The sequence below is a fragment of the Procambarus clarkii genome, chromosome 18 (genome assembly GCF_040958095.1).
Source record: "Procambarus clarkii isolate CNS0578487 chromosome 18, FALCON_Pclarkii_2.0, whole genome shotgun sequence".
Classification (NCBI taxonomy): Eukaryota; Metazoa; Arthropoda; class Malacostraca; order Decapoda; family Cambaridae; genus Procambarus; species Procambarus clarkii.
The window spans coordinates 24112156-24125081 of NC_091167.1; the positions used below are offsets into that span (position 1 = coordinate 24112156).

The window sequence follows — 12926 nt, forward strand, 5'->3', positions numbered from 1 at the left end:
AGAAAAAGGTGGACGCGAGCGTTGTCCATGGCCATCGATACTGTTAACTGGGAGATTTTTTTGGCAGATCCATTGTGTGTGTTATCTTGAGGTTATCTTGAGATGATTTCGGGGCATTTAGTGTCCCTCGACCAGGCCTCCACTCCCAGGAAGTAGCCCGTGACAGCTGTCTAACTCCCAGGTACCTATTTACTGCTAGGTAACAGAGGGATCAGGGTGAAAGAAACTCTGCCCATTGTTTCTCACCGACGCCCGAGATCGAACCCGAGACCACAGGATCACATGCCCCGTGTTCTGTCCACTCAGCCGCCGGTTCCCTGTGTACTCACAGAAGAATTGGATACCTCAGAAAAAACATCACAAAGAAACTAGTTTGTAAAATTTATTATACTGTACAAGCATAGTAAAGCATTTCTAAAATATAAAATTATTATAACCAAGAAATGAGGAGCAAAAAGCAAGAGTTAAAAGATGATGAGTTGGACCCAGCTCTCTACCCATAAAACTAGAACTACTTTTGACAGGTAGTAAATTAAGTGATCACATTATTATAATATTTAAAAATCCTCTCTTTACTCACGTTTAGCAACAATTTTCTTATGGAAGTATCCCAATTTAAGGTTTCTTGCTTCTACCAAGCCACCAGAATGTCCTGCCTGTGGCCAATACCCATCACATCTCCAAGTTCTATTGTTAGGTGATGGTGGTGTAGGTGTAGTTGTGGTACCATTGGGTGTAGTAGTTGCTATAGATGTTGTGGTTGGTGGTGGTGATGTGGTTGTATGATTATCTGATTTGGGTGTAGTAGTTGTCGTAGTGGTGGTGGTGGATGTTGTGGTGGTGGTGGTTGTGGTAGTGATAATTTCATTTGAAATGTCCACTATAATGTTGGCTTGGATGGTATAATTGCCAGGCTTGGTTATATTGATAATCAACGATGGCGTAGAACACAATGCATGTAACTGTAAAACACAAGAAAAAACTATCAATCATACACAAAACTTGTTAAAAATGTACAACATTCATTTAATAATTTGGATTTATGCAGAAAATAACATGGCTAAAGATATGATATACAAACCAAACACCAGAAAAAGAAAAAAAAAAACATTTCGGTCTGCTGGACCAATATCGACAAATTAAGTTACAATATAAATATCATTACCCCCCTCCCTTTAGTGGGGGTGGGAAGATATTAGCACGTATAAAGCAGAAAGTAGAAAAAGAAAAATCCTGCAATCAATGTAATGAAATGCCTTTTTCTGAAGGGACCCCATGATGAATCCCTGGATCTAGCAGCCTGGATAGCATTAGAACATATGCCCCACCAGGCACTTTCAAATCATTTAGCCTACAGGGGACCAGAAGTTTCCATGGTCCCCTATTTCAAAGGTCATTTGCAGTGTCATAAAATCTAGCCAGCCTGTAGTCTACCTTTAGGCTCACAATGTTCACAAATATGTACCATAGGCTGCAGTTTTCTCCAACATGTCCTGGGTTGATATTGTTTCAGTGTCCCATCCTATATCTTCCCTAATTTGACAGTAAGAGTTATACCTCTGCAACCTGTATATTCTCTGATGCTCAGGGAGCATTTTGATATATTATATATATATATATATATATATATATATATATATATATAAAGGGAATTTTTGAAATGCCCAAAATTAAAATTTGCAATTTTAGTTTTGGGCATGAAAGGGCTTATGCCCCTTTATGATTGCAATAGGCAAGGAGGAGACAGGATACCCCCCAAGGGGGCGAGCGCGCCAGCCGCCTGGCGATTGGTCAGTACAAGTCACGTGACTGAGTTGACCAATAGGGGTAACGCCCAGGAAAAAATTAGTATTTTTTAAAATCATTGTATCAATCAAGGAAAACACAGGGACTTACCCGGAAGGCAGTCAGTCCTTACTCCTCAATGCAAAGTCGAGACAACTGGCTGCAGCCACCGACCCAATGCAACGTTGGCCCTACCAGGTCCAGGGACATTGACAAGATAGCGAGAGGCCAGGACCCTGTTCAACCTCCAAAAACCCCTTGCCTAAATGTCAACCCAAGACATGTTACCAATGATTGCAGCCAAAACAGCAGACTTAGGAACATTTGGGCACGGGGATAGACTGCAGGCTGGCTAGACTTAACCCTGCAGACGACCTGGGAGACCCGATCCTGGGAACAGGGAAGGAGGGAAACTGGGTCTACCCAAAGCGCATCAGCAGCCACCGAAGCCGTAGCACACAAATAACAACAGAGCCGCAACCGGACAACACATAATGCACCCCCGGCATGACCAACCAAGCATTAACAACCCAAGGACCCCTCTGGAAAGCAGCAGTTTCATTCTTTGCCAGAAAAGAAGGAGATGGCTGCAACCAAACAAACCTACCACCAGGACCGAATGAGCAGAAACCCCTGCACGGAGGAAAGCATGAAGCTCCCCGACCAGACCCTCCAGAGGCCAATACCAACAGGAAAGAGAGCCTCAGAAAATCAATCCTGAACTGAAGAGGCCACTACAAATCGAGGAAGAGAGAGAAAGAGCACCCGGTTCAAACACTAGGATGGCTACGGAAGCGCATGAGGAGGCCGGAGATGAAACAACGCAAAAGACAGCTTGCGGAACGGGGCAGAAGTGACATCAATACTAAATGCAAGTTAGAGAGGCTCCGCCAGTGCAGCACGATAAGAGGTGACAGTATTTGGCATAAGATGATGGTCCTGGAACAACCACGAAAGAAAGGACAAGACAACCCTATGAGAGACCGAAGTACACCTACGCAGTGATAGGAAAACCAGAAGGACTGCCAGGAAACTTCATACTGTTTGATACAGTGAACCTGTATCATCAGTGAACCTGATGATACAGGTTCACTGTATCATCGAGTTGTTCATCAGCTGCAGAACAGATCAGGGAAACCAGCTTCTAGGCTGAGGCCAGGCTGCCTGATGGCAGTATTTGGTACTAACAAATTTCAAGGAAAGTTTGAGTAAATCCCTGTTCTGTGTGTATCATCTACAGAGTTGTTTTTTTTTTTTATATTTCTTTTTCCGTGAACCCTCCAGTTGTCTACATTCTGGATTCTTTTATTTCTAGTGTGGTGGCTGATTGTTACTTACTCTCTGCACCTCTGTGAGGTGGGCCAGGTTCTGGCTGTGGACCCCAGTAGGCCAAACAGAACTTCCACAACTAATGTGACCTTTTAGTATGGAACTATCTTAAGATAGCTTCAGCGAGCCACCAGGCTCCTCCAGAAAGAGGCATTTCATTACATTCAATGCTAGGTTCTTACTGTTGTTGTTGTTGTTGCCTGTTTTGGTGGATTTTTAATTTAGTTAATGATTTTGAATCTGCTCCTTGCGCCTCTTTAAAGGGGGGGGAGGACCAGGTTTAGGCCTCTGGTCTCCAGTAGGATTCTAAGGCTCACAAAACCTGATGCAATTAGAACTGGAAGCAGCTATCCACGAGTAGCAACAGGAAGCCACCAAAGGAGCCCTCCCAGAAAACTGAATGAGGATATTTCTGCACAGTATGATTTGAGGTGCAACCCTAGTTATTAATTTGACTACTCAAAATTGAAAATGAAGAGCATAAAATTCCAACTTCAGCACTTACACCATCATTAATGATCCAATAGAAATTGGACATCTCTGTGTGTTGCTTCAGCCAGTCATGTGGATCATGGATAACTGCTGTGATGTTGGTTTCATTAGCAGTTGATATATACTTGGTGCCTGATACTGCCAAAGTCACATTTGGTTGAAGTACTGTCAGCTCTCCATTTAATGATTCTGCAGGGCAAACAAACAAAAATTTATTAAACAAGACACCTTTGGATCATGACCAGCAAAGGGTACTATTCAAGTACCAAGACCAGTCTTCTTTTGCAATAATCAATAAGTGACACTCTGAAAAGCAAAAACAACCTGACCTGCCTCTTTACATACCATATACTAGTATTATATATTAAAATACAAACCTGCAGAAGAAAATTATTTGGAAAAAATGCAGCATTGAATGTAATGAAACAACATTTTCTGGGCGAGCCTCGGAGGCTCCCTGAAGCTACCCCTAACTGATGTATGCTATATTAGTTTGGGGACATCAGTCAAAGGAGTCCTTATGCCTACCTAGGACCACAAGCCAGAACCTGGTCCCCCTCAGAGAGGTGCAGGAAGAAATGGCCTATGAGCACTGTATATTTAAACCATGTCATGATTGCCATCGACCGGGGATGGACCAAGAAAGGAAGGAGAATCAAAACAGACCACTGTCTGATTAACCTGGGCAATCTACATCCAAAAAAGCTCAAAGTAACTTCCCTACTTGTGATGGACGGTGGAACGACGATCTCACTTCATGCAGGTCGGGGTTCAATCCCCAAACCATCCAAGTGGGTGGGCACCATTTCTTTCCCCTGTCCCATCCCAAATCCTTATCCCGACCCCTTGCAAGTGCTACATACAGTGAAACCTCGACTTACTACTTACAAATTTTTTTTGTAAGTAGTCCACTTCCCCCTTCAGAGCAGGAGAGATTGCTGAAATAGAGGGAATACAGAGAACATATACGGCACGCATAGACGTGATAAAGCACCTAAATTATTGGGATCGTCTCAAAGCCCTCCAAATGTACTCACTAGAAAGAAGACGAGAGAGATATCAAATAATATACACCTGGAAGATACTGGAGGGCCAAGTACCAAATCTACACAGTAAAATAACAACGTACTGGAGTGAACAATATGGAAGAAAATGTAGAATAGAACCAGTGAAGAACAGAGGTGCCATAGGCACAATCAGAGAACACTGTATAAACATCAGAGGTCCGCGGTTGTTCAACGTCCTCCCAGCAAGCATAAGAAATATTGCCGGAACAACCGTGGACATTTTCAAGAGGAAACTAGATTTATTCCTCCAAGGAGTGCCGGACCAACCGGGCTGTGGTGGGTATGTGGGCCTGCGGGCCGCTCCAAGCAACAGCCTGGTGGACCAAACTCTCACAAGTCAAGCCTGGCCTCGGGCCGGGCTTGGGGAGTAGAAGAACTCCCAGAACCCCATCAACCAGGTATCAACCAGGTTACAAATTGCAGTCACAAAACCACCAAAAAAAAAAAAAAAAAAAAAAAAAAAAAAACAGAAAAGCGCAAATAAATCCAGAGGGATGCTTGTCGTGCGAGATACAACAACACTGGCGTCGGAGGCGTCCGAGAATTTGCGAGAACCCGCGAGACGCTAGGAAGCACCATGTCGTTTCGCTCGTTAATAGAGGCGAGCTCCCCAATATAGACAAATTTGCTGCGAGTGGCTTGCTCATTACTGGAAAATCTTGTTAATAGAGCCGCTCGTTAATCGACGTTCCACTGTAGTTACAGTAGTACACTTGTACAAAGAAATCAGTCATGTGATGTATCAATGAGAAAATCAGTAGGAGCCATGAGAAGGATTCAAACCTATGCACTGGGTGTACTTTCAAGCAAACGCTCTAGACCACTTCACTATGACATGGCCAAAAGCAATGCAACCTGGGATTCAACCGAATCCTTTAGGGTTCTCGAGGCTTCCACACAATGCCTCCATGCACTTTGGCTTGTAGTCTAGGAATTCTGAAAGTACTTCAATGTCTGGTCTTCATTGTTTCTGACGTTGTATTGGCCTCCTTCACCTATGGTTGGCCCAATTTCCTTCAAAGCCTTCTTGGTCTCTAGATTCAACTTTTTCCTTCCTCCTTTTTTGTGGCCCCTCCAGTCCAGGATGTTTTTGATATCCACATTTTAAGAGGTAAATTAAACATGATACAGTGTTAAAGTTATTGGACGAAACTTCAGAAAAAAAAAAATCTGCTATAAAACTACATAATATCCCTTTAAGGAATAGCTACCTCATGAAGTTACAAGTAAACTGGAATGGCGTATGAATGGACAATATGATTCATTGCCAGAAATGTTAAAACAGCCAAAACTATACCTGTCAGGTCATAAGATGTACTTGCTTTGTTTCTTGTAAGCCAGACAACACCATACCGCTTCTTGATTATGAGCTGAACTGTGCGTTTTCCAGTATACCACGAAAAAGCTTCAGAATCATATGTAATGGACCAGTAGGCTTTTTCTCCATTAATATATTGCTGGAAAGGGCCAAATGGTACATGTAAAAGATAAGGTAAAGTAATGGCTTATTTGTATCCTAAAAACTAACTGAATAATTAAAAGTAAGTCAAGACATACTGTACATGAATAGATCTTGTTTTATATCCACATTACTGTATTACAATTATCTTAACACTTCACTTCATGATACATGCTAAATTTATTTTAAAACTTCTCTTAATAAATTTTACCACAAATCAGTACCTCTCAATGCACACATTCCAACATACTGTACTGTATTGTACCGTCTTCTCTCGTTTACCCGGATTATGTTGGCCCAACCCCTTCACTGATTAAGCCGGTTATCCGGATAAGTAGGAATTCTTACAAGAAAGGTCCAAAAATGAACATCCTGTATTTGCAATTGTCTGTACCACAGCCAACAAAATGCATATTTCCACATACTCATTAAAAAATTTCTAAGGTCCCCCATAATGTCCTCTCCTGAAGTCAGGTTTTTCAACTTCTTCAACCGCCTTATAATCAGAAAGACAATAACACATTGTATACTTTATTCCCAAAAAGACATGGCCACTTTTACTCTTCACTTTTACTTTCACTGCGTGTAATTACCTAAGTGTAGTTACAGGATGAGAGCTACGCTCGTGGTGTCCCGTCTTCCCAGCACTTTTTGTCATACAACGCTTTGAAACTATTGACGGTCTTGGCCTCCACCACCTTCTCCCCTTACTCGTTCCAACCGTCTACCACTCTGTTTGCGAAAGTGAATTTTCTTATATTTCTTCGGCATCTGTGTTTAGCTAGTTTATATCTATGACCTCTTGTTCTTAAAGTTCCAGGTCTCAGGAAATCTTCCCTATCGATTTTATCAATTCCTGTTACTATTTTGTATGTAGTGATCATATCACCTCTTTTTCTTCTGTCTTATAGTTTTGGCATATTTAATGCCTCTAACCTCTCCTCGTAGCTCTTGCCCTTCAGTTCTGGGAGCCACTTAGTAGCATGTCTTTGCACCTTTTCCAGTTTGTTGATGTGCTTCTTAAGAAGGGAAATGCCAGTGTTTGACGGTAGACTTGCAGTTGGTGAGTGCCAGCTACGAAAATGCGATCAAATACTCTCGGTTCGGTGGAAAGACAAGAGAGAAGTGAACATGCTGACAACCGTTCACGATGGTACAATGGTGAACAGTGGCAAGGTGAACTGTGTAATGAAAGAACCAGTATACTGTAACCCCGCGATTATCCGGGATTCAAACATCCGGAAAACGCCCTTATACGGCCAAAATCGTGATCGGATAAAGTTATCACAATAACCGGCCAAGATGGCCACTGGAACCGGATAAAAGCTGGTTTGGCCGGATGAAAATTCGGCCATACCGTATTAGGTGGGGTGGGTGGGTGGTGTTGAAAGGGTGGGAGGGGTGCGTCGGGAGAGACCACCTGGGTACAGGAATTACCATTAATTTTAGAACAGTTAATCATAGCCAAAAAAAATGAAATAAATACTAGTAATTATGTAATAACATAAATAAGTTTCCTAAAAGCAATGTGCACAGGCTGAAGTTTCCTTAAAAAATATTGAGAGTTTTTTCCCTCCTGGCGGCCTATGTAATGTGCTATAGCTGCCCCCACTCCAAGTGCACCCGTCCAACACTGGTCAACCCATGTGCATCCGTCCCTCGTGTTATACACAGTGCTGCGCCATTAGTGAAATATTTTTTTTTTTAAATAACTTTTTTATTTTCATAGTAACATTGAACATTTTTGGCCAAGACAATGTCCGGTAGCAGCATCAATCGTTCTGGAGGTGTTAAGAGGAAGAAGGTTGTCCTAACAATTAAAGACATGTTAATGTTATACACCTCAACAAGCGAGCGCCTTCGACAAGCGAGGCGCAAGCAAGCGCCTTCAACAAGCGAGGCGCAAGCAAGCGCCTTCAACAAGCGAGGCGCATGCAAGCGCCTTCAACAAGCGAGGCGCATGCAAGCGCCTTCAACAAGCGAGGCGCATGCAAGCGCCTTCAACAAGCGAGGCGCATGCAAGCGCCTTCAACAAGCGAGGCGCATGCAAGCGCCTTCAACAAGCGAGGCGCATGCAAGCGCCTTCAACAAGCGAGGCGCATGCAAGCGCCTTCAACAAGCGAGGCGCATGCAAGCGCCTTCAACAAGCGAGGCGCATGCAAGCGCCTTCAACAAGCGAGGCGCATGCAAGCGCCTTCAACAAGCGAGGCGCATGCAAGCACCTTCAACAAGCGAGGCCTCACAGGCAACCCAAATGCCTTCAACCAGTGAGGCTTCAGCAGCTGGCAGTCAAAACTAACTTTGCTTATCTTGAGGTTATCTTGAGATGATTTCAGGACTTTAGTGTCCCCGCGGCCCGGTCCTCGACCAGGCCTCCACCCCCAGGAAGCAGCCCGTGACAGCTGACTAACACCCAGGTACCTATTTTACTGCTAGGTAACAGGGGCATAGGGTGAAAGAAACGCTGCCCATTGTTTCTCACCGGCGCCCGGGATCGAACCCAGGATCACAAGTCCAGTGTGCTGTCCACTCGGCCGACCGGCTCCCCGGTCGAACTGTACAGTAATTAATGAACAGTAATGGCTTAATGAACTGTACAGTAATTTTAAGTGTTAATTTTAGTGTTGTGTTAGTATAGGTTACGTAAATTGTTAAGAATTCTTAACTTTAAGATGTGTGGCATCAATCAAGAAGATGAACACCAACGAGGTAAGTTGAGGTTTCTAGTTGAATATTTAATAATTATATGCGGCAAGGCAATTCAAATTATGTTGTTTGTAGTATAAAAATAGTTGGAAATGGTCACTTTTGGACTCGTAGGTAAAAAAAGTACCATTATCCGAAAAATGTGATAATCCGGCTGGGGGTCCTTCCCATAGTCCGGATGATCGAGTGTAGACAGTATAAGCCAGATTGTGTTCTTGACTATAATATCAACATGCGTTCGATTGATAAAGCCGACATGATGGTTGGCACTATTGTATGCAGAAAACATTGAAATGGACGAAAAAAGTGTTTTTCCATCTTGTTGACATGAGCATGCTGAACTGTTATATGTATCTGGTGAAAACTGGACGTAAACCTAGTTTCCGTGCGTTTGCTTTTACACTTGCGACACAGTTATTAGCAAAGTTTGGCAAAGATGTCCCTGGCATACAAAGACCCATCATGAACCCAGTGTTGCAGCATGCTGCCACACCCAGGCTCGCTCACATGGAGGTCTTTCAAGCACAAACTAAAAAAAAAAAAAAACATTTGCCACCAACTGGAAAGCATGCAATAGGCCAACGTGAATGCCTAGTTTGTAAAACAACAAAAAGGAGAGATCAGAAACGTAAAGTGGTGCAAACATTGTGTGAAGCGTGTGCAGTTCCATTGTGTGCTGTCGACTGCTTAAACGACTACCACTCTCTCCAAGACTTCTAAATGTGCAATAATAGTGCAAAAACCTGTACATAGTGCATGCTTCTGTGTAAATATAATAATGAACATTATGATTACATAATATATTGGCGTAATGGAAAACATTTGTGTGCGCATGTGTATACTCGATGTATGCAACATTTATTGACAATGGCCATGAGGTAACATTATATGCAACACAATTAGTGACTAATATTGGTAATAAAATATGCCTAGACACTGTAAATAATGATGCGAAAATAAATTCAGGGCAACTGTGGCTGCTTGAAGACCGCGCACGACGCCTCTGGGACGCACCGTGCATGAGCGATCATGCAGGGTGTGACGTCATCGCCCATATTGTCGGCTCAATTATGTCGTTGGCAAGTACAATTGAATTTTTTTTCTCGTGGTCAGGGAACACGACTCAACAGGTTAGGAAGAAAACATTTTTTTTTTTTTGGTATGCACCTGTGGGTGACAAATGCTAATTAGCCCGGAGCAACACAAGGGTTAATACAAAAAATTGGATTTTTTTTTTTTTTTTTTTTTTTTTTGCACCTGTGGGTGTTGAAGGCCAAAAGGCCCTTAGCAGCCTAAGGGTTAAAGAATACAAAGTTTTAACATATCCAAGAGGTTAATAATACTATAAAACTTGTACCAAAAAAATTAAGCACCCATTTTGAATATTATACTTAAAAACTCACACTTGCTCCATGAGAGAGATCATCTGACCACTGCCAATTCAAGACTTCTCCTTCCTCATAATCTGTTAGTTCAGCTGAAAACCATATTGGCATATCAAGAACCACTGGACCCGAATTATTCAGAATCAGAGGTACATCTGAAAGCAAAAGCATTAAATTAGTTTTGACACATTATTATTGTACATTAAAAATCTGATGATCAATAATTGAAGGCACTCCAGAAAGGTTAATTCTTTCCAGACTACAGTACAGTACAGTACTTAAACAATTTAGTAAGAGTAAGGAAAAAACAAAAATGTATTTGGAACTGTGCACAAAAAATTAATAAAAATTTATTGATTTTGCCTGCATAATAAAAATTTAATTGTGGCAATTAGCGCATCTTGAACCTGGCGCGCGACTGCCCCTGGGAGTCTACGCCACAGGCGACCACCAAATCATGACATCACACTCCATTTTCTGGACCCCATTGCGACCAAAGTACAATTTTGAGTTTATTTTTACATTTCTGTAATCAGGGAAGGGTGTTTAACACATTTAAAAACATGAGAATTTATTTTGCACACAGGGAGGGTGTCATATTTGGAGGGCGAGCAGCAGAGTGGTTAAGGGAAAACTGATTAGAGAAGGTTACTAAAGGACTGGAAAAGTCCAAAGGCTAGTGAAAGAAACATAGGCACAAGTGGTGAGAAAGAGAAATAAACAAAAAAGTATATTTTGAAGTCAAAAATAGAAATACTGTATGCAGAAACATATTAGGCAAACAATTAGAAAATTATTTTTTTTCTAAGGTGATGGAGTGGCAACATCTGTAAACTGTGAAATGGTAAATATAAACAAACCAAACAATCATTAGAGGAAACAGTAAAGTAAAGGACAATGAGAGTGGGATAATGTTCCTGAAAACTGTATTTGTAGACAAAGGGCTAATATATATACTATGCCTAAAGCCGCTAACACGCACAGCATTTCGGCCGAAGTATTATCATTATTACTTGTTTGCAAGCTCAGAGTTCTCCCTAATCAAGGCCATTTAATAGCTTTACCCTACATTTTCTCTGAACACGATTACACTATACACCCAGAAATTACAATAGCATGATATGTCAAATGAACAAATCGACAAGGGCCGCGATGAGGGTTCGAACCTAAGCACGGGATGTTCCCAGATGCGCCTTGGCGCATCTGGGAACATCCCGTGCTTAGGTTCGAACCCTCATCACGGCCCTTGTCAATTTGTTCATGTTTACACTATAATTTGACATCAATCTTCTCAATTAGTACCAGATTCACGGGGAGTAGCACATGAGTGTCAAACTGTCAAGACTTTAGCTATGACAAGAACCCCTGCAATGTCATCTACTAAACCACATGCAAACATCAAAATAAAAATAAAAAAAATTAGAATTAAAACCAAAAAAATTACTGCATGGAAATAAGCTTGAGACAAGCAGCCTTGAACCCGGGACAGGTATAAATATTAGGGTTTAAACGAAAGTTTGTCCGGCCTCAGAGGAAACCATAATAATTGTTTTTCTTGAAGACAAAAAGCCATATTGCTTAACGAGTTCCTCATAGTTTAACGAGGTCCTCATGGGCTGAGTACTGATGACTTTTCCTCAGGTTGCAATCCATACCTGTTACCTAACTCTTCCCCTCCTGGGTATTTACTGCTAGAACACCAGTAATCAGGTGGAATGAAACGTGCCCAACCGTTTCTGTTCTGCCTGGGTCCCTCTCGAGGGCGAGTAGAGTATGTAAAACTACTGTGCGACGAGGGCAAGAGTGGTGGTAGAGGAGGGGGCGAGATATCATCCCTAAACTCACCATCGGCCAGCAGGAACCCGCCTCCTAGTGCCAGGCTGACGCAAGCCAACCACCAGAGCTTGTGCAGGGTCATACTTGCTCAACCATGTTACCTGACGCGCCACCTCACACTAGTCACCTCACACTGGCCTCCTCACACTAGTGTCTCCATTTGCCACCCTTCATCATATGATAAATGCATCTGCCACGTCTCGAGAATTATCCATTACCAGCTCAATCTTTCACTTTTCAGTTTAATGAATCTCAATATATAAAAAATGGATATTATACATAAATGGCATTCGGAAACGAATACAGGTACGATATTGCGTGGGTTGTTAATATGAGGAGAGGGAGGAGGTTTGGCAATGGCGCGGCGGGACAGCTGATGGCCACTCACCGTACTCAAGAAAAACAAGTCAGCTCGTACACAAGACGGCTCGTACACATTAAGAAAAAACATTTACATAAATGGTAAAGTTTATGTAAATTTACACACTTTTACATATTTTTTACATAAGTTTACCTTTTCGTACACAACATTTTGTAGGTTTCGTATACGTATTACCGGTCAATATTACAACGTAGTGTAATGCTATTAATAATTAAAATCTACATAGCAGGCATACATAATTATTATTATGTTATGGTATATACAGTGTTTGCCCGAAACGCTATGCGTATTAGTGGCTTTAGGTATTGAACAATTCAATTTCTTTCTTTATTATGCACCCCATACCGTGTAACGTACTGTAACGTACGATTATGTTACGTTGTTGAGTACCTTACCTTGAGGTTACCTTGAGGTGCTTCCGGGGCTTAGCGTCCCCTCGGCCCGGTCGTCGACCAGGCCTCCTGGTTGCTGGACTGGTCAACCAG

At 42.2% G+C, this 12926-nt stretch overlaps 1 protein-coding gene across 2 annotated transcripts in view; it reads right to left on the reverse strand.

Annotated features, from left to right (window-relative positions):
- The window catches only part of LOC123754248 (uncharacterized), a 33365-nt gene extending 20902 nt beyond the window's left edge, over window positions 1–12463 (reverse strand). For both annotated transcript variants that reach the window (XM_045736465.2, XM_045736464.2), the window contains exons 1-5: window positions 12069–12463; window positions 10242–10378; window positions 5971–6130; window positions 3620–3795; window positions 581–962 (exon numbers count right to left, since the gene is read on the reverse strand). In XM_045736465.2, the coding sequence (XP_045592421.1) occupies window positions 581–962; window positions 3620–3795; window positions 5971–6130; window positions 10242–10378; window positions 12069–12141 (928 nt within the window). In that variant the 5' untranslated portion in view covers window positions 12142–12463. The remainder of the gene's footprint in view (window positions 1–580; window positions 963–3619; window positions 3796–5970; window positions 6131–10241; window positions 10379–12068) is intronic.
- Between the last annotated feature and the right edge of the window lie 463 nt (window positions 12464–12926).